Source organism: Cygnus olor, chromosome 22, assembly GCF_009769625.2.
Source record: "Cygnus olor isolate bCygOlo1 chromosome 22, bCygOlo1.pri.v2, whole genome shotgun sequence".
In the NCBI taxonomy this organism is placed as follows: Eukaryota; Metazoa; Chordata; class Aves; order Anseriformes; family Anatidae; genus Cygnus; species Cygnus olor.
Window position 1 is genome coordinate 5,849,101 of NC_049190.1, and position 27,885 is coordinate 5,876,985.

A 27,885-nucleotide genomic window follows, 5' to 3' on the forward strand; every position below is an offset into this window, starting at 1 on the left:
GCGTGCCCAGACGGCGCTGGTGCCAGCCGTGGCGGGAAGCTCAGCAGCTCGGTGTGGTGACCTGCACCAGCTCCCACCAGTCTGACGGGAGGTGAGTGCTGGGCTGTGGGGATGCTGCTGTGTGTCTCCAGGTGGGAAGCTGCCTCCGGAACTGCCCCGTGTCAGTGCTCAGCGCCCCTCCATGTGTGCGGTGCATGGAGTAGTGTGAAAAACACCCTCCTGGGCCTCTCCAGCCTCTGTAAACACTGGAACCTGGCTGTTGTCCTTGAGGATGCCTGAAACAGCACGCTGGGGCCTGGCAGAGCTGCTGTGAATAGGAGAGGTAAAAGGTTTTGCAGTATTTCCATTTAGGGTGCTCAGCCTCCTCCTTGGAGAGCTGTTCACAGGGAATGGTTGGGATTAGGGCTCTGTGCTGCAGGTTCCCTAGGTCAGGAACACCTGCACAGAAGGCCATGAAGAACCACATAAGAATCACAGAGCCAGAGGATTAGAAAATATCCCAGTTTATTAGAGCATCTCCACTTCATAGAGTTTTACAAAACGATATATTTACAGGTAAAGAATGGTCTGACTAATCTTGACGGGAGTGTGCTCTTCTAGGGCAAGGACCTGGCTACACAGAAAAAAAAAGAAATCAAATCAGCACATTCAGAAGTCACATTGTTGCATTTTCTTTACAAAAGTAAAAAGAGCAGAAGAGTCTGGTGTCTGTCAGCCTTGGAGCCGGCAGAGCCAACCCGTGTTGTCGTTGCAGGGACAAGCTGCAGGAACGCGTTCAGTCAAGCCCTTCAGCTCCTTTGCCAGCTTGTCCCTGGAGGCTGCCTTCAGCGAGGAAGAGGAAGTCACTGTGTGGTGGGCCTGTCCAACACAGCTACCTGAGTGCAGGGCTGCCTGGCGAGAACAAGCAGCTGAAGCTGCCAGCTAACCCAGAGCATCATGTTAAGGCACACGGGTAAGGCCACCCTGCCCAGCCCTCAAGGCAGAAGATGGCACCCAGGGAGCGCTGGCAGACCCCTGCACGGTTTCCCTCGAGGTGAGTGGCAGCATGTTTCAGCCTTACTGCTCTCCTTCAGTGCTGCAGCCCTTGGATCCTCACAAGGCCTTAGACACAGAGGAGGACAGAAGCTAAGTCAGGCAAAGGATGGCAGGAAACTACGGCCCGGGACAGTGCCAGTGGTGGGATCCAAAGGGCTGAACCCCAGTGAGAAATTCTTCCCCCCACCCTCCATCACTGAAGACCAGACAAAGGGGTGCAGATGGCAGTTCAAAAACAAGCAAAGGAGGTGGAATATATTCTGAAAGCTTGGTTTTGAACCTGTCACAGTAAAGTTTGCCTCTAAAAACACAGTTTTTAAAAAAAAAATCTTTAATTTTGTTTTTAGTTTAGTTTTGTATATATTTGGCTGTTCATTCAAGTTCTTCATGGGAGCTGCACTAGCTTGCCCACAAAGGGAAATTTTTTATATCTAGGCATTGATTTCTAAACTGAGATTTGGGTTCAGGGTAGAAGTACTAAGGCCTAAACTACATCAGCTCTGGCTGCTCGGTACACACACGCTTTAAATATGGACAACAGTCCAAGGCTGGGAGTCCCAGGCACTCACTCACAGTGAGGTAGAGGGAGGGTTGAAGTTCACAGTCGAGGCAGCGCTCTGCTCACCGCCGCCATGTGCAGGGAGGACAATGCCACGGGCCCGCTGGTTGCGGCTGGGTCAGCGTCCAGCTGGCGGTGTACAAGAGACATTTGTGTCCACAGAGGGCTGAGCGTGTCCCTAAAGGCCCGTGTGCTCTTTGATCCACCCTCGCAGGGCAGTGAGCCGGCTGTAGACGCCAGGCTTCTCCCGCTGTGCACAGCCGTCGCCCCAGCTCACGATGCCAGCCAGGAACATCCGACTGTTGGCTTCCACGCTGACCAGGGGCCCTCCAGAGTCTCCCTGCACAAAAACAAACAGTACCATAAGCACCAGCTCAGTACAAAGTCTAGCAAAGTATTAATGACAAAAACAATCACAAAGTAGTATGAAATAACCACTAACGCCAGGGTTCCCTTCAAAGGCCAAAGAATTATTTTTGAGATTAAATTGATACAATTTCCTGCTCACATCCATTCCAATTGAGCCATTCCCTTAGTCAAGGAAGAATCGTACAGATTTGTAACAAATATTTAAGCATGGCAATATGAGTCAAAATGTTAGAATAAAAACAGCCAAACAAAGGGCCTGTCTTGCTAACTAAGGCTCTCAGTAGCAGTGATAAAGCAGAGGACAGCTGCACCGCTCTCCTACCTGGGGAGCCATTTTTGAGACTAAGTCAATTTGCTGCTGACAAGCATTCCAATTTGTTGTCTGAACCAAGAAGGATCCACATAGCTGTGTAGCGTGTTAAGTGGGGAAATGCGAGTCAATGCGCCAGAATAAAAAGGGTTGAGCAAAGGGCCTGGCTTGCTACGCCTCCTGCTACCAGCACTAAACCAGTGCTGTCGCACCACTTGCCTACCTGGCACGCATCCACGCCTCCCGTCAGGATCCCCACGCACATCATGCGTGGCGTCAGCTGGCCGGACAGCAGCTGGTTGCAGATGGTCTGGTTGATCACCCGGATCTCTGCTTTCTGCAAGATGCTGGCACCACTGCCTGCAAGGACAGAGGAACAGCTCAAGCACATGGTCTTTTTGAGCAGCAGTTCCCTCCCCTGTGCAGACATCAACCTGTGCACTTCTCGTGGCCCCAGGCTCTGCCACAACTTGCTTTTTCCTAATACCATTTCCCAGCAGAACTGAGACATTAACTGCGTGTACTCCCAGGGGAACCTCATCTGATGCCAGTCTCAAGGCAAACTGCTCTGCTTAAGTTGGACTCTCCCATCTGCCCTTTTCCCTATAACCACACGCAGCCCCAAATCCACTGCTAGTGCTCACCTCTTTCCACAGTTGCTCCCCATCCAGTCACCCACAGATCCTTGCCCACGGGGAATTGGTGGGTGGAATCGGGCAGGCAGATGGGCTGGACGACAGAGGAGTAGGTGACAGGACTCTGCAGCTCCATCACAGCAATATCGTAGTCATAGGTGTAGTCGTTGAAGTAGGGGTGGGAGATGATGCGCTTGATTTTCCTCGTTTGCACGTTGGCATCGTTGCGGTTGCCCTGGTCGGTCAGGCCCAGGTAGGCTGTCCACTGGCTGGCGGTGAGTAGAATCACAAAAGCATTAAGGTTGGAAAAGCCCTCCAAGATCATCTGGTCCAACCATCCCCTACCACCAATGTCACCCACTAAGCCATGTCCCTAAGCACCAGGTCCAACCTTTCCTTGAACACCCCCAGGGACAGTGACTCCCACCACCTCCCTGGGCAACCCGTCCCAATGCCTGACTGCTTTCTGAGAAGAAATGTCTCCTCATTTCCAACCTGAACCTCCCCTGGCACAACTTGAGGCCATTCCCTCTGGTCCTATCACTAGTTACCTGTGAGAAGAGGCTGACCACAGCTTCCTTTCAGGTAGCTGCAGAGAGCAATGAGGTCTGCCCTGAGCCTCCTCTTCTCCAGACCAAACAACCCCAGTTCCCTCAGCCGCTCCTCACAGGACTTGTGTTCCAGGCCCTTCACCAGCTTCGTAGCCCTGCTCTGGACATGCTCCAGGCCCTCGATGTCCTTCTTGTAGTGAGGGGCCCAAAGCTGAACCCAGCACTCGAGGTGCGGCCTCACCAGAGCAGAGTAGAGGGGGATAATCACCTCCCCGATCCTGCTGGCTGCACTGTTCCTGACACAAGCCAGGAGGCCGTTGGCCTTCTTGGCCACCTGGGCACACTGCTGGCTCAGGTTCAGGCGAGCATCAGTCAGCACCCCCAGATCCTTTTCCCCTGCACAGCTTTCCAGCCGCTCTGCCCCCAGCCGGTAGCACTGCATGGGGTTGTTGTGACCAAAGTGCAGGACTCAGCACTTGGCCATGTTGAACTTCACCCCATTGGCCTCTGTCCATCGACCCAACCTGTCCATGCAAAGAAGGCATTAAGAACCTCAGCCTTTTCCTTATCCTCTGTAGTCACGTTCCCCACTCTGTCCAGTAAAGAATGGAGATTCTCTTTAGCCCTCCTCTTGCCATTAATGTATTTATAAAAAACATGTTTTGTTATCCTTAACCATAGTGGCCAGGCTGAGCTCGTGCTGGGCTTTGGCCTTCCTGATTTTTTCTCTGCATATGCTGCCAGCTGCAAGAGTCACAAGGCACGGGGCAGCGTGAGGCTTCGGCTCACAGAGCTGGCGCAGACAACCTAGCTCATGAACCGTGCCCACAATCTTAAAAAGTTTTCTGGAGAAGTGCCTGTAAAAATGGTCATTTCTTTTTGAGACAAGCAAATGGCTAGAAGTGGGAGTGCAGCTGTCTGGGTGCCCCGTCACCTTGAATCCCACCACGTGTCAATCACTGTAGTGACTGCAAGAGCACAGGGCACTGATCTGACATCTCAACAAATGAACACTTGTGTACTTCAAATGTCTGCTTCCAGTTCACTACAAGACTTTTCCCAAAATCCAGCTCTCTGAGGGTGCTAAATCAGGCAGTGGCCAAGCCCAAAATCTGTCACGGGCAGTAGCTGCAGTAAGTGTCCCCAGGCTCTGCAGCAAAGCGAAGTGGTCCCCAGCTCAGTGAGCCCGGCAGATGCAGCCCTTCGGCTCCCACCTACCTGGCGTCCTGCAGTTCCAGGAAGCAGTGTGCTGCAGACACCAGCCAGGTCTCCGAGACGAGCGAGGCCCCGCAGACGTGGCCCTGGCCCTTGACGTGGAGGCTGACCTGCCACGGCCACTCTCCCACGTCCGAGTTCTGCCCACCGACGATCCGTGACTTCCTATTAAAGGAGCGGGTCCCGCAGTCTGGGGTGAGGAAGGAGAGGGGGCACTTAAATACTCTGGTTTCTGTTCAGCATCTCCCCTTCTTTCCTCTGGGACACCTCCTGCAGCACAAGTGCCCCATTACCTACACCAGGGGTGGCTGATGCTATCAGCTTAGGAGCACAAACACCAAATTTGCTAAAACATTTACTGGCCAAGTCAGTAAATGTGCAGACAAATTATTGTCTGTTATCTGTGTAAGCCCTCTCTAAATGTGTTGTACAACACAGACACTCAGCACAACACAGCTCAGCTATCTGAACTGTTGTGTAGAAACGCCCATGGGCTCTCTCCACCCGGCTTTAGTGTTTTTCTGAGGGGTCCATCCCAGAAAGCCACGTTCCCCCTTTGTGTGGGTACTCACTGCAGTTGTCCTCATCAGAATTGTCCTCGCAGTCCTGCTCGCCATCACACTCTGGGTTCTGTTTGCTGACGCAGAGTCCACTGCGGCACTTGTACATGTATTCCTTGCAGGTGACTGTTGCACCTCCTGCAGGCAGGCCAAAGGGAGAAGGATTAGTCCCAGTTCTGGGGAAATCGTGCTGTTCGGGAGCCCTTCACCACTTCTGCCCTCCCCAGGACATTGCCACCAGATGCAGGAATGCTCTCCAGGATGCCCAGCCAGGAGCACATCCATAAGAGGCTGTATTTCAAGGGAGGTCCCGTGCAGACCCATCCTCACCTTTGCTACAGCTGCCCTCATCACTCCCATCTCCACAGTTGTCCTTGCCGTCGCACTTCTGCGTGTTGGGGATGCATTTCCCATTGTCGCACTTGAAGCTGCTGTTTCCACAACCTGGGGAAAGGGCAGCTCCTGAGAACAGCCGGGCACTGACACCTCACCGGGGAAGTGCAGGGCACAAAACCTACATGGCTGCATCCACCTCTCTCTCCCCTAGGACAGGTGAAGCCTCTGCAGCTACAACACAAACACCCATTGCCTGTGCCCCCAGCCTTTTCTTCTCTACACTGCACACCACCAATTTGTTCAATCCTTCCTTTCCCAAAACGTTACATTTGCTACACTTTTACTCATCCTCAAGCTCCCACCTGAGGCTCCTGTGTTGTCTCAAGGAAAGCTCCCCTGCAGTGTTCCAGGTGAGGCCTCTCCGTGCCATTTTGGGCTCCAGCACAGCACCTGGCTTCCTCTGCACCACGTGCCTCCATCACCCCCTTCACCTTGCTCAAGCCCTCAGCCCTCTGCCCGCAGGGAAGTTACTTACTGCACTGCAGCTCGTCGCTGTCGTCGCCGCAGTCATTCACGTTGTCACAGACCCAGAACTTGGGCTTGCACCAGCCGTTCTGGCACCTGAACTGCTGCTCGGTACAGACTGCGAAGGGACAGAGAGGAATCAGGGGAGGGCCTGCAAAGGCACCCGTGGGTCACCAGCTACACGTCTGCCATCGCGCCCACCGTAACAACACAGGAAGATCTGTGTGGCTCCCCCAGTGGGTCTGCAAGCACATGAACTTGTACTTGTTCAGGTGCACCAGAACATCACAGCAGCCTGGGGCCAGGCACACGTCCATAAATACACATGCACTTGAGCTATAAAGCGGTGTTTCCACTGCCCTGCAGACACAACTATCTGGAGAGCTGAAATGTCTTAAGCTACTGGTAAAGCTGAAGCTCACATTACACCAGCCTAAGAGCAGCAGGACAGGCAGAGGCAGCACTGCAATGAAAGACGTTGCTATAACAGTGGGAGAGCATTCGAGATACTCAGATCACCGGGGTGGCCCCTCACCACCCAAGGCAGCGAGAGGGCAGCCAGGCCAGCAGCACACTCCCTCAGAAAACAGCCCCAGACCTGGGACCAAGAACCCAAAGCAGATGCTCTCATCTCTAAATCTCTAATTAACTTCAGACCCTGGACAATCACATTTTCTATGGGATTGCTCTGTGAATCCAAGAGGAAAAACTGTTGCACAAAGAAACAACACCCATGCATCACACGGGTTTTCCACATGTACTCTGCAGCTCCTGCCCAGTTCCATAACACAACGCATCCACCCAGCTCAGACAGCCTCAGCCAAATCCTCAAGAGCCAGGAGGATTAAATGGAAAAACACATTCCCAGCTGGGAGGGACTGGAAAGCAAGGGAGATCCCACTGGGAGAGGACTAGATTGGCATGAACCCACGTCTCCTATATTGGAAAGGATCCCGAATTGATCCCCACACCAATGGCCTCTCACTCTGGTGTGCAGGGTGAGGCAGTACTGGTGCGGGCAGGCAGCTCACCTGCAGGGCTCAGCACTACAGCACGTTAGCCAGAACAAGCCCAGCACCACCCCCAGCCCCCTGGGGCAGTGCACCCTTCCGAGCAAAAGCCAAAAGAAAGGACAGACTTACCGCAGGACCTCTCGTCGCTGCCATCTACACAGTCCAGCCACCCGTCGCAGCGCATGCTTTTCTCAATGCAGCGGCCCGTGTTGCAGGCAAACTTGCCAGGGCAGGCTGAGAGGGAGGAAAGGGGTAAAAGATGTGAGCCCTCCCCTCCGTGGCACCTCCCCGAAGCACACAACAGTCCTGGTGCTCTGGGTGGCCTGCTTACAGCATCCACCATTAAAAACAGCTTTTCCTCAGAACGGAGGAATACAAGGAGGTTTGCAGGAAAATAAGGCGTGCTCCTATCGCCCCCAAAAGCGTGCTTCCCGATTTACAGGGCAGCAGAGGAGAAGTTATTTAGTCTGCAGCAGACATCTGGCAAATTATTTTCCCTCTGCACCCTCAAGATTTCAACTTACGGTCACTGGAGTCGTAGGACAGGTACTCAGCAGAGAAGCCAGTGTCTGTGTACGACAGGTCTGAGTGGAACCGGACCTCGATTTTGTTGGTGGTACTGGCCACCACAAACTGGGAACGCTCCCCACAGTACCTGAAGGGAGACAACACAAAGACCAGTGCAGTGCTATAGATCAGCACTGCGCAGCCCTTCTTCCATCCCTGCATTCCCCGTCGCCACAGAGGGTCACTCCTCACACCCAGCTAAGGCAGCAGGAAGCAGAGCGCAGGTCCAACTCCAGCACGAGGCGCTGGACCTTGAGGGCCGCACACAGGAGCTGAATTTTAGCGCAGCTGGCAGAAGGTTGGGGCCTTGAAAACAGCCAGGCACAAGTTCATCTAGATCCGTGATGGCATGCTGATCGCTCTCTCTCTGATCTCGGAGCCATCAGGTCTCTGGGTGTGTGCAGCCTCTAAAGCCCCAGGATCCCACCCCATGGCAGGCTGATAGGAAACCCCATTACACAGGCACTGCTGCGGGAACTAGAAGGGCTTCAGCCACAGATTCTGACTTTGAAACCCTTCCTCCTCAAGGAAGGGCCAGCTCTCTGACCAAGAATGTTGTGAAACAACCCCGCTCACTTCCCATATGCAGTACCAAGCTGTATTTTCAGTCCAGCTTCCATTAGGTTGTGTAAGAGTTAACAGTAAACGTAACAGTAAGTGCATCACAGAATGCAACGCAGTCACCCTAATAATGGAGAAATACTCATTCAAGCAAAATCGGGCCAGATGTTTCTGCATGGATCTGCCTTTCTGCATGTGATGCCTAGGATGTGATATGTGATACTCCACAGCCTGCCTTTTGTGTTTTTTTTCAGCTGCAGCATGCAACAAACCCACTTGTCTGATCCCCAGACTGGGCACTGAGCTATGAGAGCAGGTCAGACCCAAGCACTCTTCTGCCTCATCATATTCAAAAGAACTTCAGCACCTTTGCTCCCCCAGCAAGTTTAAGGAATGCACAAGGTGCCATATAACGAAACGCAGCCCCTCCGCTTGAAGGACTGAAGCCACAGGTCAGACAGACAGCCTGACACCTACCTCGTGCTGTTGATCTGAACGTAGTCCTTGGGGCAGGAGCTGACTGGGATCCCCGGCTCCAGCACAAAGAACATGTTGAAACGCACCTTCACGTTCTTTTTAGAGGGAACCTGCAGATGGAAGCAGAGACAGAGGCACGCCGTTTTTCTGAAGCACAGAAAATGGGAATAAGTTTCATGGGATAAAGGTTGTGTTTGAGGGGAGGGACAGAAGGTAACCAAAAAAGAAAAGAAGTCAACAGAAGAACTCCCTTCCCAAAAAGCCATTACTGGTCCCCTTGTCATTCAGACAGCCGCTTGGCTTGCTCACCGCAGGATCCCATTACAAAACAGAGGCTGAAGCCAGGCCTTTGTCAACAGTGCCTGCTCCCCCAGAGCAAAAGGTTGCCCTGCCACCAGTTTTACCAGCAAGTGGCAGGTCTGCCTCGAAGCCCAAATCCTCAAGTGCGCTGTGTAAAGTTACAGCGACTGGGGGCTACGGTGAGCGTCACACAGGGCTCGGGCCTCTCTCAGCCTCTCCTGCCTTTGACACCAGTCCTAAAGCCTCCCTCCAGCCATGTCAGGCTAAGCCTCTAGGCAGCATCTGCTGTGAGCTCATTTGCACTGTGTCCTGCAAAAGCAGGTTTATTTGACAGACTAATTAAAGCTAAGAGGGGACTGTGTTACCTCGATGTTCCAGACGCAGTCCAAGGCTGGGGGGTAGTGTGCCGGGTAATAGGGGGTAGTGAAGGTGCCGCTCTCTCCTTTCAGAGTCCCACCGCAGACTGGAAGATAAGCAGGAAGATGAAAACAGGTTAGAGATTCAAAGAGACGCGGCTTTCCCAAGGCTTTGCTGGCTATGGCCTGAGGCAGGAAAGGAGGCAGGAGAGGAGGCAGATGCATCAGCCTCTAACAAGGTTAAGTTGATCTCTAGAGAAAGCAGCTCCTGCTCCAAGACTTGGAGAGAACCCAGGAGATCAATTAGGTGCTTCCTGCATACATCCATCTGCATGTCTAATCCAACATAATTCTTATTTTGCCCTCCTCACAGGACATCATTACAGCAGCCAAGAGCACTGTGGACAAGGCAGGCTCAAAGAGCCAAGATGAGACCTGCTGCCACGTCTCCCAGCCCTGGAAACATCCCTGGCAAACTGACTGCAGCCACAGCTGCACCTCCTTTTTTAGCTGCCCCGGCAGAGAGATGCTGAGGGAAACTGGGCCAAGGCCTACACCCACCTTTCATCTTTGGGAGCTGGAAGAACTCGGCCTTAAAGCCAGGGAATCTCCCCTCCTTGTTGGTAATCAACGTGACGAGCATAACGTTCTGGGAGGACAGGAAGGTCAGGTTGTAGGAAGGGGCATAATTCCCACACAGCCTAGGAAGGAAGGAACAAAACCTATTAGCTGCAGAGAGAGCCTCCAGTGGCACCGACCACCAAGGAGCAGGGACAGGAGCCCCGCTCCCAGCAGCACTCCTGTGCAGCTCACCATCACCCTGCCACCTCACACCAGTGCCATACAGAAACTTAATGGGGAGCTAACACGAACCACCCTCTTCCCCATCTCCCCACCCCACGGAGGAGCGCCGAACCCTGGGGATGCTCTGCTCACCTCACCAAAGCGTGGGGCTCCACGGGGCTCAGAGAGTTGTACACCTTGATGTAGTCACCGTCATCTGTGCACTGCTCCAGTTCCAGCGTCCTGAAGGTCAGGCTGATGACGGAATTGGCGTCTGCCCTCAGCGTCCAGTAGCAGCGCGCGTTGTTGGGGTACGGGCTGTTGGGGAACCCCGGCGTGGTGAAACTGGTGACCTCCCCTTCCTTGGCGTGGAGGGCAAAAAGGCAGCTATCTGCCCAGGAGAACAGGGAAGAGTTAGCAGGACAAGTGAGGAGGAAGAGAGAGCTTTCCCGTGGGTGCAGGGTTCAAGGAAAAGGACAGCAGACTCGTTGGGGTTTTGATTTGCCTTTCCCCAAGATGCAGAGCGTGGCACTCATTATTCCTCGCCTGCCTGCAGGGCGTCCCTGGGGAGATGCCTCCTTTAGGGAGCACCCTCGTTATCTCCCTCCATCTACAAAGGGGAAGGACAGACTGGGCAACCCACCACTGCTAGATAACAGCTAGTCTGGCCAACCCCAAAGCAGCTCCAAGCAGCACAAGGAGGTCTGCCCCGCAGGCAGAGCACCTCCCTTCAGGCTTCTCCTCACCCAGAAGGGAAATCACCACCCTGGAGACCCCTGGGGATGCAGAGAGGCCATTAGGAGACTGAAGAAGAACAGTACTTACTGTCCCGAGAAGACTGAGCTATGCTGGGGTCAGCAGCTGCAGGAGGAAACAGAAGTGGTGTCATCCTTTGAGCTGCAGGAAGTCCCTGTGCGCAAAGCTGCAGAGGTCTCTGGGGTCTGCACTGACGTGGCTTTGCTTACGGGGTGCCTCCTGGCAATCTGACCAGGGGAGAGCTGCTCCTTCCCCTGCCTCCACGAGCAGAGCCCCAGTGCGTGCCCTAGGAACCTGAGTGACCGAACTTAATCCTCCGCAGGAGGGAGGATTGATCCCTGGCCCTCTCCAGAGGGGCTCAGAGGAGAAGACAGTGTTCAAATGAGCGGGAGCGATCCGCACACCTTCCTCCATCTTCGTGGACCACCAAAGCAGCGCTGTGAAAGCTGGGTCCTTACGCTCACCCTTCAAGCTGCCCCTGCAGCCAAAGGCACCCAAAGGAGAGCTGCAGCTGGCAGCAAAACCCCTCCAGTGAAACGCCAGGCGCCACGAGCCCCCCTTTCCTCCCCAGTCCCACGCAGAGGCCCAGGAGTCACTGAGACAGCACTCACGGAAAGCGACAATCGACTCCACCTTCAGCACGGGGTTTCGCAGCCGCGGGTTCAGCTTCTGGATCAGGCTCTGCTTGTCTGCCATGGCCCTGTCAAGATCCTTCTCGCGGTACTTGGGGACGAGGAACTCTGACCAGTAGTAGGCAATGACGCTGCCTTCGCTGCAGAGGAGGGAGATTACGGGATGAGAGCAAGGCCAGACACAGGAGGGCTGATGTATCCGAAGAGAGGGCCAGGCTACTTGGTAAGCCCGTTTTGGAGGATGGCCATGGGGAAGGGAGAGTCTCAATAAAAAGCTGAGCAAACTGCAGCCCAGCAGAGGCCTCCACCAGCCCGTGGAATCCCTTCCCAAGCTGCCAGTGGTTCACAGGGCTGTACTGCACCACACCTTGACTTCCCCAAGACCTCTCCTTGCGAGAAACAGACTGGCAGAAAATACGCTGTCTCAGCACGAGGCTTTTGAGGTTGCTTTTCACTGCCCACCCTTTAAAATGTCACTTGGGGTGGCTACTGCACCTCAGTAGCCACCTCTTTCCAGAGCAGCCCAGCAAAGAGGTCTGTGGCCATGTGACACCCCAGAATTTCCCCCTACACTCCCACCCCCGGGCAGCATCTCCTGACACCCACCTGAACGCAGTTACTACTGTCTCCTTGTGGTACGGGCCAATATCTGGATGACTCCTGTAGATCTCCTCCACCTAAAAGGAGTTTAAAGAGGAATGTTCAGCACGGCTAGAAGCGAGGGGGGTGGAAGGCTAAAGACAGACAGAGGAAAATCAGAGCACGTACCCAGCATCCCTGGGGTGCAGGAACCTGCAGGGGCCAAAAAGCGGAAGAAGGAGAGCTGAAAGAAGGAGAAGGGAGAAGTGTCCTGACTCCTGAAACCAGCTCTGGCCTCAGCCCCCAGCCCCAAGGCCTGCTCAGCCGCAGAGCTGCATTTCTTCTCTGACCCTGACCCCAGACCTGGCTCACCCTTCGGTGCTGGGGTTTGCCCAGGCAGCCCCACAGGCACGCTGAGCTGCAGGGGCAGGGAGGCACAGCGGCACTGGGGTGGAGCTGTGACACCAAGACCCAGGTGAAAGGCACGCTCCCCGTGCGCAGCTCAGCGAGTCAAACAACTCGTGACGAGCAGGGAGAGTTAGGAGGAGCGAGACAGCTCCAAGGAGTTTTGCATGTAGCAACCCCGTGGCCACGGGGCAAGAGAAAAAAAGCAGGTGGAGGGATCCGAGAGAACTCTTACCGTGCTCTTCACCTTCTTGGCCAGCATGGTGAACTCTGGTGAGCTGGAGTTCTCGTAGGCATCAATGAACTCCCAGTTCAGAACCCGCAGGTGGCCGTTGAAAACCTTCTGGACGGGCGCGTTCCTGTCTGGAAGGCGACATTTCACAGAGAAAGGCAGTCAGAAGAAGTAGAAACGGGCTCCCTGCTTTCTGGAAGCTCTGGCTGTCACTGCTGCTAAGGTCCCCTGTGAGCAACGCACGGTAACGAAGCTCCCCCGAGCCCAGAGCAGCAGGGATATGCTCCCGGGGCATGCCCCCACCCCACCTCTTGGAGTTAGCTGAACCTCACACTCACATTTGAAGTGCCAAACCAGGAGGCCGGTGACGAGGGAGATGAGCAGAAAAGCAACGATCATGATGGCAACTACCACACGTCGCTTTGGGCCACGCTTCTCCATCTTCTTGGAGTTCATGGCCGGGAGGAACTCCACCCCTTCCTCCACGTTGTTCATGTCCTAGGAGGGGCAGGGAGAGCAGGACAATGGAGAGGCCATTCCCAAAGCCTGCTCTGCAGACGTCCAACCCCAGGGCAGTCTGCCACGCAAGGACGGAGCAGAGCCACCCGTCAGCTGCGGCCTCAGAGCATCACCAAGAGCACAACACGCCTCGCTGCCAGCAGCTCCGCAGCCACCCACGGCAGGACAAGCCCCGAAGGCTTCTGCTCGCAGACACGCGGCGCTAGCACGTGCCTCTTCCTCACCCACCAGAAGGAAGTAGGTGCTTCCTTTTGGGCACAATCCAAGGTGATCAATTCGAGCAAACTCCGGGGCGAGTCCCTTGCACACCCCATGACCACGGCAGGTCACAATCCCAGAACCTCCAAGATCTCTGCCTCCCGGCAGATGAAACTGCAGGCACGGGTCCAACCCTCCGAAATGCCTGCTGTGCGGCAGGCGTGTCACCCTCACCCCGACGGACACAGCGGGCTATAAATAGCATTCCTGTAAAGGAAGAAAACGAGCTACTTCCTCCCGATACATCCACACAGCTCCGTGCATCTGTGGGGCCAACGCTCCTCCAACTCTGCCTGGATTTCCCCCTCGGAGCAAACGCCTGGTAAAGGAAATAAAACAAAAAGCCGACCACAGAACGAATCCCCACAGCCAGGCTCTCAGGACAAAGCGTGACGGAAAATAAAGGGCAGGTCTCCGAGGCAGCCACCCGATGCCACCTGCAGCACACAGCCATAACCGCCCCGCGCCGGGCCGGCTCACCAGGAGGAAGGTCTCGGTCACAGCCCAGAGCCCTGCAGCAGCTCTGCACGCACAGGATGAAACCACTGCACAGGGAGGAACGTCAGCAAGCCCTCGGCGCCCAGGAGTTTCCCTTTCTTGCACCTTCTGGCCCTGGTTTACCTTCTTCCATCCTTGCCCTGCCAACGTACCTGCGCCAGCCAGAGAGGGAATCAGAGCAGCGTGCTCCATCCTCAGAAAGGGGCAAGGTGGGAGGGACAACCCGCTTCCCATCGCAGCGCTGCCCCGATGAGACAAGCTCGCCTCGCGTGTCCACTCGGCCCACGCAAGAAGGAGGAGGGATTACTTCACGCTCTTCTTGCAAAATCTGGAGGGTGTAGCTGGGAGAACCGAGCCACACGCCAGGAATTTGGAAACGTCCTCCAGAAAGAGGTTTCAGTCCCTCCTTCCCTGCCCCGTAACACAGGGAGGGCTCTGGCACATGATGCAGGCCCGGCTGTTTCCAGAGAAAGCCCAGAGCTCGCTTGGTGCGGGGAAATTTGGGGCCCTGGACCTGCTCCCCCCTGCCCCAGCTGTGTCCCTGGTGCCTGCCCCGGGCAGGAGCATCCCTCTGGCCGCTGCGAGCTGCCCAAAGCAGGGGACACCTCGCCGTCCCTGCCACTGCCCCGCCGTCCCGAGCCTTACGGGGATCTGGCAGCTCGCTGGCTGCGTGGCCAGGCAGGGGCACAGGGCTCTGGATGACAGCAAGGACACGACAACACAAAGAGCCCACCGGCACACGTTCGCCGCTTCCAAACGCACTCGTGCGCTTTGCAAGGGCGGGGGGACGTCGTCCCTGCAAACGTGAGGCCGGGTCGGATGCCGCCTGCCCTCTCTCAGCCAGTGTAAGAGCTCAGAAACATCACCAACCGCACAAAGACGAATGTCACAGACACCCAGAAGCGCACAGAGCACACGGCACGTTGGCAGAGACCTCTGAGCCCACGGCACCCCCAGGAGGAGCAATGCTCCCTGCGAGGTGCGCTCTCCCAGCAGGACAGCCCATCCATCCTCCTCCTCCTGCCCTTTCCTTACCCAACCTCTGTCCTCTCCTGCCGCATCTTTGTTTTTTTTTTTTCTTCCAGGCTCCTCCCAGCCTCCACACTTCAGCACAGCCTCTCCTCCTGACGTGTTGGCCCGAGGCCCTTCGCAAACCAACCGGGACAGGGCAGGGGAAGCACCTTGCCCTCCGCTTCTGTTAGGCTGCGTACATGTAATCCTCTGCAAACACTGACTACAAGGCCGTCGAGATGAGAGCAGCCCGCGCGTTTTCACATCGCTTGCTCTCGGAACAACTCGCGTTTGCCCTTGAACGGCTCTCCGCTCCAGCGCGGGGGAAGGAAGCCTCCATTCGTGTTATTTATTACTGCGCAAAAAGAAACCAGCACAAACCACAGCGCCCCGGCGGTGCCCGACTGCTTTCTGTCATCACCATCCAGCCACCGCCAGAAGGAAGAGAAGGCTCTGCAAAGCCACGAGGACAGTGCCACGGGGGTGCTCTCGCCTGCTTCCCTTCTACGATCACACGGGAAAACTTGAAAATACAAACCAAGGAAACTCCTAACAGGAGGCACACAAGTGGAACTTAAATACACGTGTATGCCTCCGATCAAGACACCCTTCAGTCAGAATCAGGGTTGCCTGGAGCCTGGCACACCATCCGATGTGCTGCTGCTAGCAGAAGGCAAGTATTTAACTCGCTTCTAACACCTGCAGGAGCCTGTGGCAAGAGAACAACCTCCAGGGCTCCAGTGATGTTCATGCAGCAGCAGCTTTCCCGGGGCGAGCAGGAAGAGCCGCCTGCCCCAGCTCAGAGGGGAATGCCGTGTCTGTACCCAGCCTGGGTAACAACTTCTGGGCACAGGCTGCTAAATTTCAGCCTAATGATGCACTCCCCTGGCAGGCCAAATTCAGCCAGATGGCGTTTCTTCTCTGAGAGAGGGATCCTGCGCTTCTTGCATAATATGGAAGGGTTGCAGCAGTGGTAAAATGGCACGAAGGAATCACGCCTCCTGCAGCAGCTGGGAGAGCAAAGGAACCCCTATTCAAAGCCTGGCCGCCCGGAGGAGCTGATCCAAACGGCGTATTGCCATCTGTGCGGCGGTGCTCACAGGGGACAGCGAGCACGGAGAGCCAGCGTCCTCCTCCCCAAGCGCTGACCGTCCGGCCAGCATCGCTCAGCGGATGCGATGCGCTCCAGCTCCAGTCCCTGCGAGGAGGAGGAACGTGGCCACGTCTCCGGCCGCGGGTGCCTTCAACCCTCTGCACGATTCCCCAGGGCTCTGTTTCATCAAGCCGGGTGAGGGGACCACGCTGGCGGAGAAGTCTGGGGCTCGGCTGCGAGTTTACGGTACTGCTGTACGAGGTCAGGCTGCGAAACACTCGGCTCCGTGGCCGGAGCGTTTTCACACCCTCCAAGCTCACGGCTGTATCGTTGCAAAGAGAAAGCACTTAGACAGGAACAACCAGAGTGATTAAATCAGAAAGACAACGCGGTTTCCTTCCCCCTCTACACATAAGCACACACACCAGTCCTGCGGCTGCAGCAAAACCAAAGCAAGTTAGGCAAAAGATCTTACAAATAAATCTGTCTTTAGACAACGTCTCTGCTTATCTCAGAAAAAAGGACGAAGGGTATTAAAGCTGGGAGTTTGCAGCGTGTCGTTGCCACACTGCTGAGACAGCAGTGATATCCACAGCACCCAGGGGAACTAGAGGAGCGTGGGGACTCTTGGCAGATTAGTTCTATTATTGTTATTATTTATTATTATTATTACTCCTGTATAAGGTGCAGAAGCCGTCACTGGTATTTTTACTGGCTAGACGTTACTCGGTGATTACAGTCAGATATGAGAATGGATTCCAACAGGTTCCTGCCCCTGCCCTCTGGTTTGAGCACCAGGCCTCATCCTCTCGCCCACACTCCCACCTAAGACCACCACTGCGGCCGCCAGCCTCCTCTGGCACTTGTGTCAGGCTGCTTTTTTGCACACAGCAGCAATCCCCGCAGAGCACCTCACCAATACGAAGGATCTGAAGCATCTCCCAGGCACTACGGGAATGCCGGATCGGATCGTGCCGGGAAGATTTCAGACGAGGCCCCGTCCTGACCTCTGAGTAATCGTCCCTGCCCTGCTCAGCACGAAAAGCACCCGCCTGACCTTAGGACCAGACGCGTCTGTATCCAAACAGCACAGCTCAGCCTCTGCCCCTCACACGCATTGTGCCACACAGCCCCTCTGCTGCTGCCACTCCTGCCCGTCAGGGAGAAATAGCTCGTGCTGCTCACCACTCCTCTCAGCTAGGCAGAAACGGGACAGAATCAAAAGCAAAAACAGTCAAAAGATCACAGTTATATCGAGAGGCACCCAGGCTTTTTATCTCCTCACAGCCGCTGGACATCTCCCTGGCACATGCTGAGCATTCCCTTCATCACGACGCATCTGCAGATAGAAATCAGAGAGGATGTGAGCGCACGCCCTGCTCTCACCTTGTCCATGGCTCCCCAAGAAGCAGTCGCCAGCACAAATTGACTCAAGGTCTGACTCCTCGCACCCGTCTCAATGAAACTACTTCTATAAACATTAATAGAAAACCTTTCCTGATGTTCTCTCCGCGTTAGTCACAGGTCCAGTTACTTCCTCTTGCTCCTCCTCACTCAGTCCTCAACGTCACCGCTCCCTGCAGCAGGAACGGAGGTTTCTGGCTGGAGCATCAGCCGGGCTGGTGCGTGCCCTGGGAGGGAAGTCTCATGCCAATCAGGTGGAGGAGTCAGAGAGAAATCCCCACTGGGATGAGGAGCCAGGACACGCCACCACCGGACTCCCCAGCAGCAGCAAACTCCCTCTGCACAAGCCAAAAGCCACTAGATGACAAAAGGGAGCTGCTTCTGTATCAGGATGTGCTTGGGTTTCTCAAAAATAGCCTTTGGGGGTGGTAGCGAGTCAGGAATTAAGTGCTTAACTATCCAAGCCTCTTCCTGAGCTGGAAGAGCAAGTGACAGCCCACGCTGGAGCTGTGGTGTGGGGAACCGCAGTGTCCTACAGCACCTCCGACACGTCCCTCCCGTCTCTGTAAAGCCTGGATTCTCCAACAAACAAATCACGGGTTGGGAATCCTGTGTTCTACATCTGGCTTTCGTGGGCACCCCGCTTCTTCCACACCTCGGTTTCCCCCGGAGTAGAAATTCCCTGAGGAAGGTTGGGAAAGGAGCGTGCACGGAGGGATTCACATCGCGCCTGGAGGTCTCCTGCATGCAGCTCCTCGGCGATGAGAGCTCCGGGAGAAGTCCTGTGCGTAAGCAAAGCTCTCCACTCCACCGTAACCCAGCCGCACGGTGTATTTTTAGACAGCAACTGCAATCCGCCCGACTGGACAAACCAGAAGCTGCAGAAGTGACTAATTCTGTCAGCAGGAAATCCAGCAGGCACACGGGGAGGGTGGGAACTGCCACAGCATACTCTGGACTGGAGATGTTTTACTGGAAAGCAGAGATCTTCCCGCAATGGGGAATCCCAGAAAGGCCAGCTCTCTCCCCAGCAAGAGGTTTTGGGGAGGTTTACAAAGCACGGGCCCATTTGGGATCAGCATCTCACACACAGGCTGGTTTTCAGGCCACAAATCCACACAGATCACGGGAGGGAAGAGCCAAGGCAGCGTCCCCAGGCTCTGCTCGCAGCCCTTTCTCCGCAGCCTGGCTCCTTCCCTCTGCTCCACGTTTGCACAGGACAAAGACTTTGCCAAAGACTGACACAAGTGTCCGTGGCCAAGGAAAGGAACCTGGGAGAGGTCTCTGATGAAGCAGAGTCATCGGGCCGTGTGGCTTGACTCTCGGGTAATTACACCCTTCAGATCCCAGACTGTGATCCGAGAGGCAATTCCCACCTCCCCTTTTCCAGCCACACCTGCCTCGGGAGGTGTTCAATAAAATCTGAAACAAACATCACATGAGCAGCGTGGTACTGGAAATGAGAGGAATGAAACCCCTCGACTCACCAACCAGCAACCCTGGCTCAGAGCTTGGGACCCTGCAGCCTTCAGGATCAAGGGGGTGGGCTCGTGGATCTCCCATCCCTGCTTACAACCACGTCCAGCTGCTTTCCTGCATCAAAGCTCCCTCTTTTGGAGAGGGCACAAGTCCCTCATGTGTCTATTTGAGCAAACTGTGGACCCCATCACTTCTCACTGCAGATCTGGAAACACATTTTATTCTCTCAAGCCTGAGGTTTGATGGGGGTGCAGAAAGGGAAGCTACGGCTCAAGCAGTGCGTTAGCACCGAGTGCATTCCTTGAGCCTAGCCGAGGCAGAGAAATGGACGTTTCAGAAGGGCAGTTCGGACCTTAGGGACCCTACAGGGGTTTACGCTATGCTAGGCTAACCTGTTGCTGTGCTGGAAGAGCACAGAGTTGTTTTTTTCAACACCCCAAGTTTCCCAGATCACACTGAAAGCCAAAACCAGCTTTATGGTGTTGGCATTAGAGGAAACAGCTAGTTTCCAATTGAAAACCACCACCAACCCAACAACAAAAGCAAACACACCAACAAAACCTAAAAGCTGCTGACACGCGGCGTGCACAGCGTGCAACTCACTTCACCCAGTAGCTCAGGTACAGCTCCACTGCTCTCGAGATCGACGCCTGCACCAACTCTTGCTGAAAGCCCTGGTATTGCTCCAGAAAGAGAGCCGATAAGAATAAACTTCTCTCAAATTCTTGATAAGAAATCCATGGAAATAGCAAACAGAAGAGCTGTGTTTCTTTAAGGCATATTCACGCCGTGTTGCCCCAATATTGGCAGTAAAACACTTTCGAAACTTTGCCAGTGTTTTATTTTTCTTCAGCAGTTCCTTATTAAGGGCAATTGCACTATAAAACGATGGCATCCAAACCGAAGAGGGAACAGGGAGCAGGAAATAAGGGACAGAGAGTCCTGCAGACAGACTGTCCACCTTCCAGGCACTGAGGGCAAGTGCAATAGTGAAAGGCACAAGTCACGCACCTATCCCACACACGGATTTCCAGCTCAAGTCTCTATAGCGTTCAATTGTCTTGTGACCATCCTGAGTCATGCGAGAAACTCAATTCCTTTAGGTTAATTACAGAAGAAACTAAGTTAATGTTTGCACAGGACAGCACGGGCTTGGCTTGCTGCCCCGCACCGGGCTTATCAACGCAGCTGTGTCATGCAATGCAGCAGCTCATAGAAGTGACCCCATTTATTTGTGTTTCTGTTACAGCAGTGATTTTTTTTTTCATGTAAGACTTTGTAATTCCTGTGGAGAAGAGGGAATTAAAGCTGCCTTATAGGCCTGATACGTATAGCTCTGAGCCTTGAAATTCTTCCCTATAAGATGCTTATTTCCAAAGACCAGAAGAGAAGCACACCACAGATGTAAATAGCTTATTTAAAACACTCTTAAATCTTCCATGGTGCAGAGAGCACTGTCTGAACAACAACAATACTCTCAAGGAGGCTCACAAAAACAGCTGCACTCCAGACCTCGATGAAACATCCCAAGCTCATCGTTACATTTCACCCATGCTCTTTACTGACTCGTACAGTTTTGACGTGGCTCTGGGCCAAGACATTTGAATGCTTGGGGTCAACAGCAGGGGAAACACCAGAACCTCCTCCAGGCAAAGCCTTCTCCTAGCAGGTCCGTCCCTGCTAGCCGTTGGGAGCTGCTCTCTCCTCTGCCCTGGTATATTGCCCAGATATCGCAGCACACCTGTGTGTAAGGCTGGCCCTGGTGGCCTTTGGATGGAAACGGCAAGGGGAGAACCTTTGGTCTGGTGTGTTCCCCAGTCAGGCCCTCAATAACGCTCTCCCTCTTCCCTCAACAGTTTTACAAAGTGATCTTTTGTTTACAGAGCAAAGGTCTCGCGTACTCTCGATCAGCCCCAGCCTCTTTCTCATCATGCCTTCCTTATCCCTGTTTGCCTTTGGCAAGAAGAGCAGCAAAACTGGCCCGAGCAGCAGCTCACCCACCGGCAGAAAAGCTCTGCACCTTTCCGAGGGCGAGCGGCAGCTTCCCCTCGCGCTGCCCCGAGAGCTGCAGGAGGAAGCACGGCCATTGCAAAACACTCGCGTTTGCTCTGCCGTAATATTTGTAGGCCCACCGAGCCCAACAGCAGCAGGGGCGTTCAAAAGCACTCGTCTTGCAGGGGGAGACCTCCCAGAGCAGATCAGCTCCTGCTGTACCCAGAACCAGGGGAGGGGACGCGGTGCGTCCCCGCTCCTGGCAGCTCAGCCCTGGCACAAATGGGGTGGCTCCAGCGCCCGGCCCTGCCGTGAGGACGTACCAAAGCCACGGCTGTCCTGTGGCATTAAGACACCGTCAGGGTGCTCCTCGGCCGTCAGATACCAAACACCCTTTTGCAGAACAACCCGCTCTCGGCACAGCGGTGTCGGGGGACAAGGACTTGAGGCAGAGCGGTGGCGGTGTGAGCGACTCCTTGCGCTCCTGGCAGTCACCGCGGCCCCGATGCACGCAGACCACGGGGCTGGAGGCAAGGAAAACTGTTTTTCTTGCTGTAGGGCAGCTTTCTCAGTGCTAAAACAACCTGCTGCTTTGCCGCCGTCAGATAACAACCGCTAAACCCTGAACTCAAGGACCTACACCAAACAGCCTGCAGGTGAGCTGGAAAACACTACGGTCGTGGTTTAATTTAAAAGTCCGGTTTTCAAATGACTTTGTGGCACTGAACAAGCACTGGACGCACCACCCCAAAACAGTGCGATGTGGCGTGCTGTCCCTGCCCGACCCTCAGCCAGGAGGATCTCCTCAGAAAGCAAAGACTGCAGTGAAAAGTCGCTCCCTTTCAAAGCCCAGAGATAATACACCGGTTAATTAACAAAGCCCCAAAGCCCTGGGTTAACGCGAGGCGTGCTGGTGACTCGAACTGGTTTAGTTGGGGCTGTTGCTAAACAACCCGGCTTCACTCACGGCAAACTGCTCGCCTCCCTGCGGCTCACCTGCCTCCGTCGCATCACGGCGTACTTTATAAAAATACCCGAGGTGGAACGGCGCAGTTACAGAACCATAAAATACCCGCGTTGGAAGGGACCCTCGGGGAGTGGAGCCCGACTCCTGGGTCCCCAAAGGACCCCCCCCAGAACCACGCCGTGTGTCTGAGAGCGGTGGCTGAGTGCTCCTGGAGCTCTGTAGGGCTCGGGGCTGTGCCCCCGTCCCTGGGGATCCCGTCCCAGCGCCCGACCACCCCTCGGTGAGGGACCTTTCCCCGATACCCACCCTGACCGCCGCGTCCCAGCTCCACGCCGTGGCCCCATGCCCTGAGCCGACCCCAGAGCCGAGCACGCCTTTTCCACTTGACGCTGACGGGATTTAGCACCGCCACAGCCCGCTGCCTTGCGGTTCCCGGTTCCCGTGGCCGGGGGACGGCGCCCCGCTCCCCTCACCCCCCGAGGGCTCCCCGCTGGCCCCGTTCCCCCCGATCCCCGCGGCACCCACCTCGGGCCGGGCGCTGTACTTCATGCTGCCGGCGGGCTCCATGGCGAGCGGGGGCCGCCTCAGGCCGCCATGGCGCGGCGCTCCCCGCGCTGCCGAGCCCGGCCCCGGCCCCGGCCCCGGCTCCTCCTCTCGGCGCCGCCCGGCAGGTGCCGGCAGCAGGAAGGGGCCGCCCGGTGCCCGGCCGAGGGGGGCAGCCGCCGGCCGCCGCTCGCCACCGGGCTGCCCGGGGGAGAACGGCCGCGGCCCTTCCCTGCGCCCCGCCAGGCTCGGCATGGACGGGCCCGTCGGGCAGGAGGATCCCTTCATAGCAGGAGGGCTCCCCCTGCACAACTCCTACCGGGCTGACAGCGGCTGTCCTGCGTCGAAACCTCCCCGCAGAGACAACCCTCACCGCCACCCCACACGGTTTTCCCCCAGGGACGAGCCCACCCTTTGCAAATACTCACATCGGGTACGCTCGAGGGCTGCCAAAGCCAAATGTTTCCTTAATGGCAGCCTGAAGGCTGCTCTCTGCCAGGCTGCGGCACCTGAGGAAGGAGCCGCCTCTGACCAGAGCAGACCAGATGCAAAACGACAAGCAAGGCAGCAGTAACGGCACGTGTGTCCAAATCGTGCGCTGCGAGGCCTGTCCACAGATCTGCAGTCTCCTGGATGGTCTGGTATTAAAGGGTGCTCCCAGACAAGAAAAGGCAAACACCTGAGGTTTGAGAATGCTCTAATGTAGATCTGAGAGAGGGCTTTCAACACCAGGATTTGCGTTCCTGACACAGTCTTACGCCATCATTTTCCTCTTCTCGGAAAGGTGGCCACCACACACTAATTTCTAGGCTTCCTACATTCAAGAGTTATTCAAGACTAAAGACAGCTGAACCAATACCATCTTTCTTGGAAAACTTTTCCCTCCTCTGTGTTACACGTGATAGTCTGTGCCAACATACCAAGTCTGAACTGGCCGTCCTTTACACCAATTTCAGCCCTGAAACTGATTTTTTCCACAACCGAACATCCACGTGTCCCAGAACTGTTTTTGGCCTAAGAGAAGTTGTCTGCTGATTGCCAGTGCCTCAGGGAGATGTCTGCTGGGTTACCTTTGTTTGCCCTTGCTCTAAAATGTCTCCTGCAGAGTGTAAGTTTCCTGTCCCGTTTGTAGATGTCTCCACGGGGAAAAAGAGATGATGTCAGGTCTATGATCCTGCTGTTTTCTCTTTAGGTGAAAAAACTCACTTCTGTGCTCTTTCAGAAATATTTCTGCCACTGCTTCCCAGCCCCCTCATCAGCTACCAGAATCCCCTCCGCTTGCTGAGCACAGCACAACAGGAAGTGTCTCCAGATTTAAGGTATTCCCCTTCAAAAGGTGGCTTTGTTAGTCAGCCTGCTGAAACTACCTGACTGGCTGATGTCAGGGCTGCTCTCAGCTCTCTCGCTGGTGCCCAGCCCAGCCCAGCGCTCCAGTTTTACAGCCACTCCCTCCCTGGCTGACTGCAGGTGCCCCAGTCTGATTTAACACCCCTGTGAAACAGCATATTTCATGTACAAAGTAGCTACTGCGAGCTGAACCACTGCCCTTTGTTTCTGCAAATTTCTCGTCCTCTCCTGCATATCAATTCATCTCCTCCAGGCAGGTGCCAAGCAAACACTGTGCTCTGGGATGTGGCTAATGAGGGCTAGACGCAGACTCACTCTTTGAGGCCTAAGGTGTCTTGCAAAGATCCACAACTCCTGGTTTCACACGGAGCTGTGACCGCTCCGTGCTTCCTGTTATTCAAGCCACTGACATTTTACAAACTAATTCATTAGCCCAGATGGGTCTTTGAACAAGGGGATGTAATCACTGCTGGGAAAACAAGAAAGCAATACATGTGCTAAATATAAAATATTATGTAGCTGGGAGGCAGTCAGTCCAGAGTCCTAAATGATAGGATTCCCATTTCTTTGCTGGTGAAGCACAGTGATTTATTTAGTGGAATTGTAGTACTGGCTAAGTCACCACGGTAGATGATGGCCCCCACCTTCTGACCACTATAAAGACCTAAAACATCAAAGCAGCGATTCTCAATAAGCAGTCTGCCACGTGCTTTTGCAGTAGTAGACACTTCCATGTGTCTCTCCAGTCTGACTGAGCCCAGCAAGTCAGTGTCTCCACTATTAAGAAAGATGTAATTGAAGCAGAAAGATCAAGCAACTTACTCACTTGGAATGGTAGTAGTCAGCAACAAACAAAGCCTCCATTTCTGCCCACTTATATCAATTCATTCAATAAAAGCTGTCACCTCTTCCACCTAACCTTCTCTCTTTGTATCAGTATGGCCGCAACAGCAGCGTGAGAGCAGAAAGTCAAGGTTTAACACACCTTTAGGAAGAAGGAGATTACTTACTTTAGGTACAACCAAAACTCGTAGAACCAAGTCTGCCTTTGTTGTAAGTGTACACAAGTTGCAAGAGCTAAACCACAGTGAGCTCGACCCCCAGGAGAGTCCTAAAGGAGACCCGGACTGGCTTCTGGGATTGGCAGCCAACACTGCCTGAACTGGCAGAATACTTCCACATCAGCTCCCAGCCCTGGAAATGCCATGCAGGAAAAAGAGGGGAAAACATAGCTGCTTACACAAGGAGCGAAGGAGGCTGCCTGCAGGGGAAACGTCGTCTGGTGGAGGCAGTTCCCAGTAATTCTAGCTCCACCAAGGAGCACCGTCCATCCACATGGCCACACCAGTGAAGGGCTGGATTCGATCAGTGACAAAGGGTTTTCCTCACTGCAGTGTCTCAAGGATTCTGTTCTCAGTGTGACTCCTAAATTCAAATTTCACCGACAGTGCCCTCCCACCCAGATTCCTGCCAGACAAGCCTGAAACCACCCCACATATGTCTGCAGCGAAAAACTTTCAATCCGGTTTGGCAACTTGGACAGCGATACAAAAGATTGGGAGAGAGATAAAACTCACAGGGTGTCCTGTTACTTTGCATTCCAATGAGTAAATAAAGGGCTGATTCAGTGGGAGGAGAGGAAAACGTCATCCAGAAGCACCGTGGTTTTCAGCTGAACCGGCAGCCCCCGGAGAGCAAAGGAGCGTGACCTGGTGGTGAACATCGGGTACCACTCAACTGATGATCACAGGCACAGCTCTTCCTGCTTTCAGGCCTGAAGCAAGTTGTCTTGGTGTGATTCAGCCTCTCCATCTGTAATGCAAGGAGAATAATTACTGACCTTGGAGAATGGGACCTGTAAAAGTGCAGCAAGTTGCCTTCAATTGGCCACTTGATACGATGAAGGCAGAGCTGAGCTGTGGTGCTACTTTTCAGAACGCTTTTCAAGGATTACTGTTTAATTTGGATGGGAACTTAACCTTTGATCTCAAATGCTTCTTTCAAGAACTCTGGAGTGGGAGTCCTGCTTCCAGAACATAAGTTTGGCAGGGATCACAAGTAGCTTTGCCCCTTACATCAGTAATACCAGCCACTTCCACCTGCTTTAGTGCTTAGCCAGATCAGTGCTCATTACAGAGCCTTCCTGAGATCATGAAAGCTGGCCAGAACACAGGGCACTAATGACCAGCTCCATCCTGTGGAAGGTATGGGCGTGAGCAGTGAGCAAAGGATGTGATAGCATGAAACCAGTCTGCGATGAGAAAGTCCACCCTCAGCTCTCCAGCATGCCCCAGACAGCTGAGAAACACTTTCAAAATTAAGGGGGATAATTTCTTGTGTCCCTGTGGAACCAGCCACCTGACAGTTGTGGGACGGGGAATCCAAAGGGCTAGGTAATACGTCATAGGATGTAAGCTTGCTGCCAGGACTCTACAGTTTGCTGGGTCTTTCTTGAGCACTTCCATGGCTCATGAAAAGGAGAACCTCTTTAGTGAGCTCTGAATCAGCAACAGCAGAGTTTGCCAACCAAACTGTAAGTGCAATAGAGTGGACAAGCTTGACTGCCAGGTTTCTGCCACTGTGTGTTTTGAAACCCAGCTGCACACTCAGGCACGCCCAAGATTCAAAGACAGTTAAGGTTCTGTCTGCCTGACAAGCTACAAATGCATAAGGACTGAGAGAAATGCAGACAATGCACTGGAATTGCCTATATCTCTTCGGCTTGTTACAAACAAGTAGATCTAACTTGTGCCCACATGCTACGCTTCCTCATTTTCAACAGAAAATAAAAGTTCAGACTTTGTGTGGGTGTAACCTCAGCTGTTTACAACCGGAAAAAAAAATGAGTTTTCACTTATTCCTCTTTATTTCTCTTATTTCTCTCACTTTGTTAGTGAGGGATATGGTATATACTGGGTTATATAGTTGGTTTTTTTTCTTCCCCAAGTTTGTATGGTCCAGCTTTTGTTGCCTTTCAGTCAACATGCTGCCTGGTGTGCTTCCAGTTATCCCTCTAGTGGGGTATGGCGAGACTGCACGTGCTGTCAACCTGCCCACCCTAAAGCAGGAAAACTGGCGTGAACTCACCCACAGAGTTCAGTCTGCCAGAGGTGAGAAGCGATACGTGCTGTCCTAGATGCTGCTAGTACTCTCCAGGATGAGGTAGCAGGGTGGATGAAAAAACATCCTGCTGGCTAGATCAGGCTTGCAGACCTGCTCTAGTCCATTCTCCACCCCAAAAGTAAGATCACTATGCACGTTTGTCTGCCTCCCCTCCTCCCAAGACAATTTATTCTAGCATTAGGTGACCTTACTTTCTATTTAGTGGTGCAGGAGCAGAAGCAGAACGAGGATATGGGCATCCTGGGAAGGACAAGGACACTTCCACAGGCAGAAACTGATCCTTTAATTTAGGGATGAGCAGCCTTTGGCATGGAAGACCAAGAGGGCTGCAAGAGGGCTCTCCAAGTTCAGCAGGGGCTGGGAACCACTGCTAAGCATGAGATGGGGTCCTGGAAACCTGCTGAGCAGCAGCAGCAGCAGCTCTCCTCTAACACACACACACACCATTTCTACCCAGTGAAAAGATTTAAAAAAAAAAAAAAAAAAAAAAAAAAAGCTTGTTCAGGGATGGGCAGCAATGGCAAACCTGGTGAAGATGAACCTCTGCCACAGGGGTGTGAGGACAGTGAAGGAAGAGGCTGTGTACCTTATACTGCTGGTGATGGAGCTGCTTTCATGTCAGTTGATAGATCTCCTGGGTGGCACCTGAACTGTCACTTGTCTCAGCCCCAGCACAGGGCAGCTCTGCAGTATTCACAGGGGAGTTTTGACCGCAAGCAAGCTGTGTAGATCTTGCTGCAAAGGAAAACACATTGTGGGAGAGTGTCTAGCATCTGCAGCAGCACTCACAATAGCAGGCAGCAGTGCTAAGTACAGTGGTGGAGACAGCAGATTTATAAACACAGTAAGAGCTGAAATATGTCCTTCCTACAAGCAGACGGCATTTCTTGACTTC

The 27,885-nt window shown here is 54.1% G+C and overlaps 1 protein-coding gene across 7 annotated transcripts; it reads right to left on the bottom strand.

Moving 5' to 3' along the window:
• Nucleotides 1-490: 490 nt before the first annotated feature.
• ST14 (ST14 transmembrane serine protease matriptase) lies at nucleotides 491-27,725 on the bottom strand. Of its 7 annotated transcripts, XM_040534629.1 has the most exons (20): nucleotides 27,577-27,725; nucleotides 25,445-25,679; nucleotides 13,095-13,254; nucleotides 12,760-12,887; nucleotides 12,147-12,217; nucleotides 11,520-11,680; nucleotides 10,978-11,013; nucleotides 10,306-10,543; nucleotides 9,931-10,070; nucleotides 9,379-9,476; nucleotides 8,714-8,823; nucleotides 7,633-7,763; nucleotides 7,238-7,342; nucleotides 6,106-6,213; nucleotides 5,565-5,678; nucleotides 5,247-5,372; nucleotides 4,678-4,864; nucleotides 2,918-3,177; nucleotides 2,497-2,633; nucleotides 491-1,934 (listed from the first exon to the last, which is right to left on the bottom strand). In XM_040534629.1, exons 3-20 carry the CDS (start codon nucleotides 13,249-13,251, stop codon nucleotides 1,773-1,775), a joined length of 2,469 nt encoding a protein of 822 aa, XP_040390563.1. In that variant the 5' UTR covers nucleotides 13,252-13,254; nucleotides 25,445-25,679; nucleotides 27,577-27,725; the 3' UTR covers nucleotides 491-1,772. The 7 variants fall into 7 exon arrangements, with proteins under 7 accessions (XP_040390563.1, XP_040390562.1, XP_040390565.1 ...); XM_040534628.1 differs by lacking the exons at nucleotides 25,445-25,679; nucleotides 27,577-27,725 and adding an exon at nucleotides 25,108-25,345; XM_040534631.1 differs by lacking the exons at nucleotides 25,445-25,679; nucleotides 27,577-27,725 and adding an exon at nucleotides 24,878-25,058.
• Nucleotides 27,726-27,885: the final 160 nt, after the last annotated feature.

What these genes read in the sequence shown, in the direction of transcription:
- ST14 (XM_040534626.1), bottom strand. Translation starts at nt 22,544, where the DNA reads ATGGAGCCCGCCGGCAGCATGAAGTACAGCGCCCGGCCCGAG. An exon ending in CCAAGAAGGTGAAGAGCACG is followed by an intron (nt 12,218 to 12,759) that starts GTAAGAGTTCTC and finishes AACTCCTTTTAG; the next exon opens with GTGGAGGAGATCTACAGGAG. An exon ending in TTCTGATGAGGACAACTGCA is followed by an intron (nt 4,865 to 5,246) that starts GTGAGTACCCAC and finishes TCCTCACCCCAG; the next exon opens with ACTGCGGGACCCGCTCCTTT.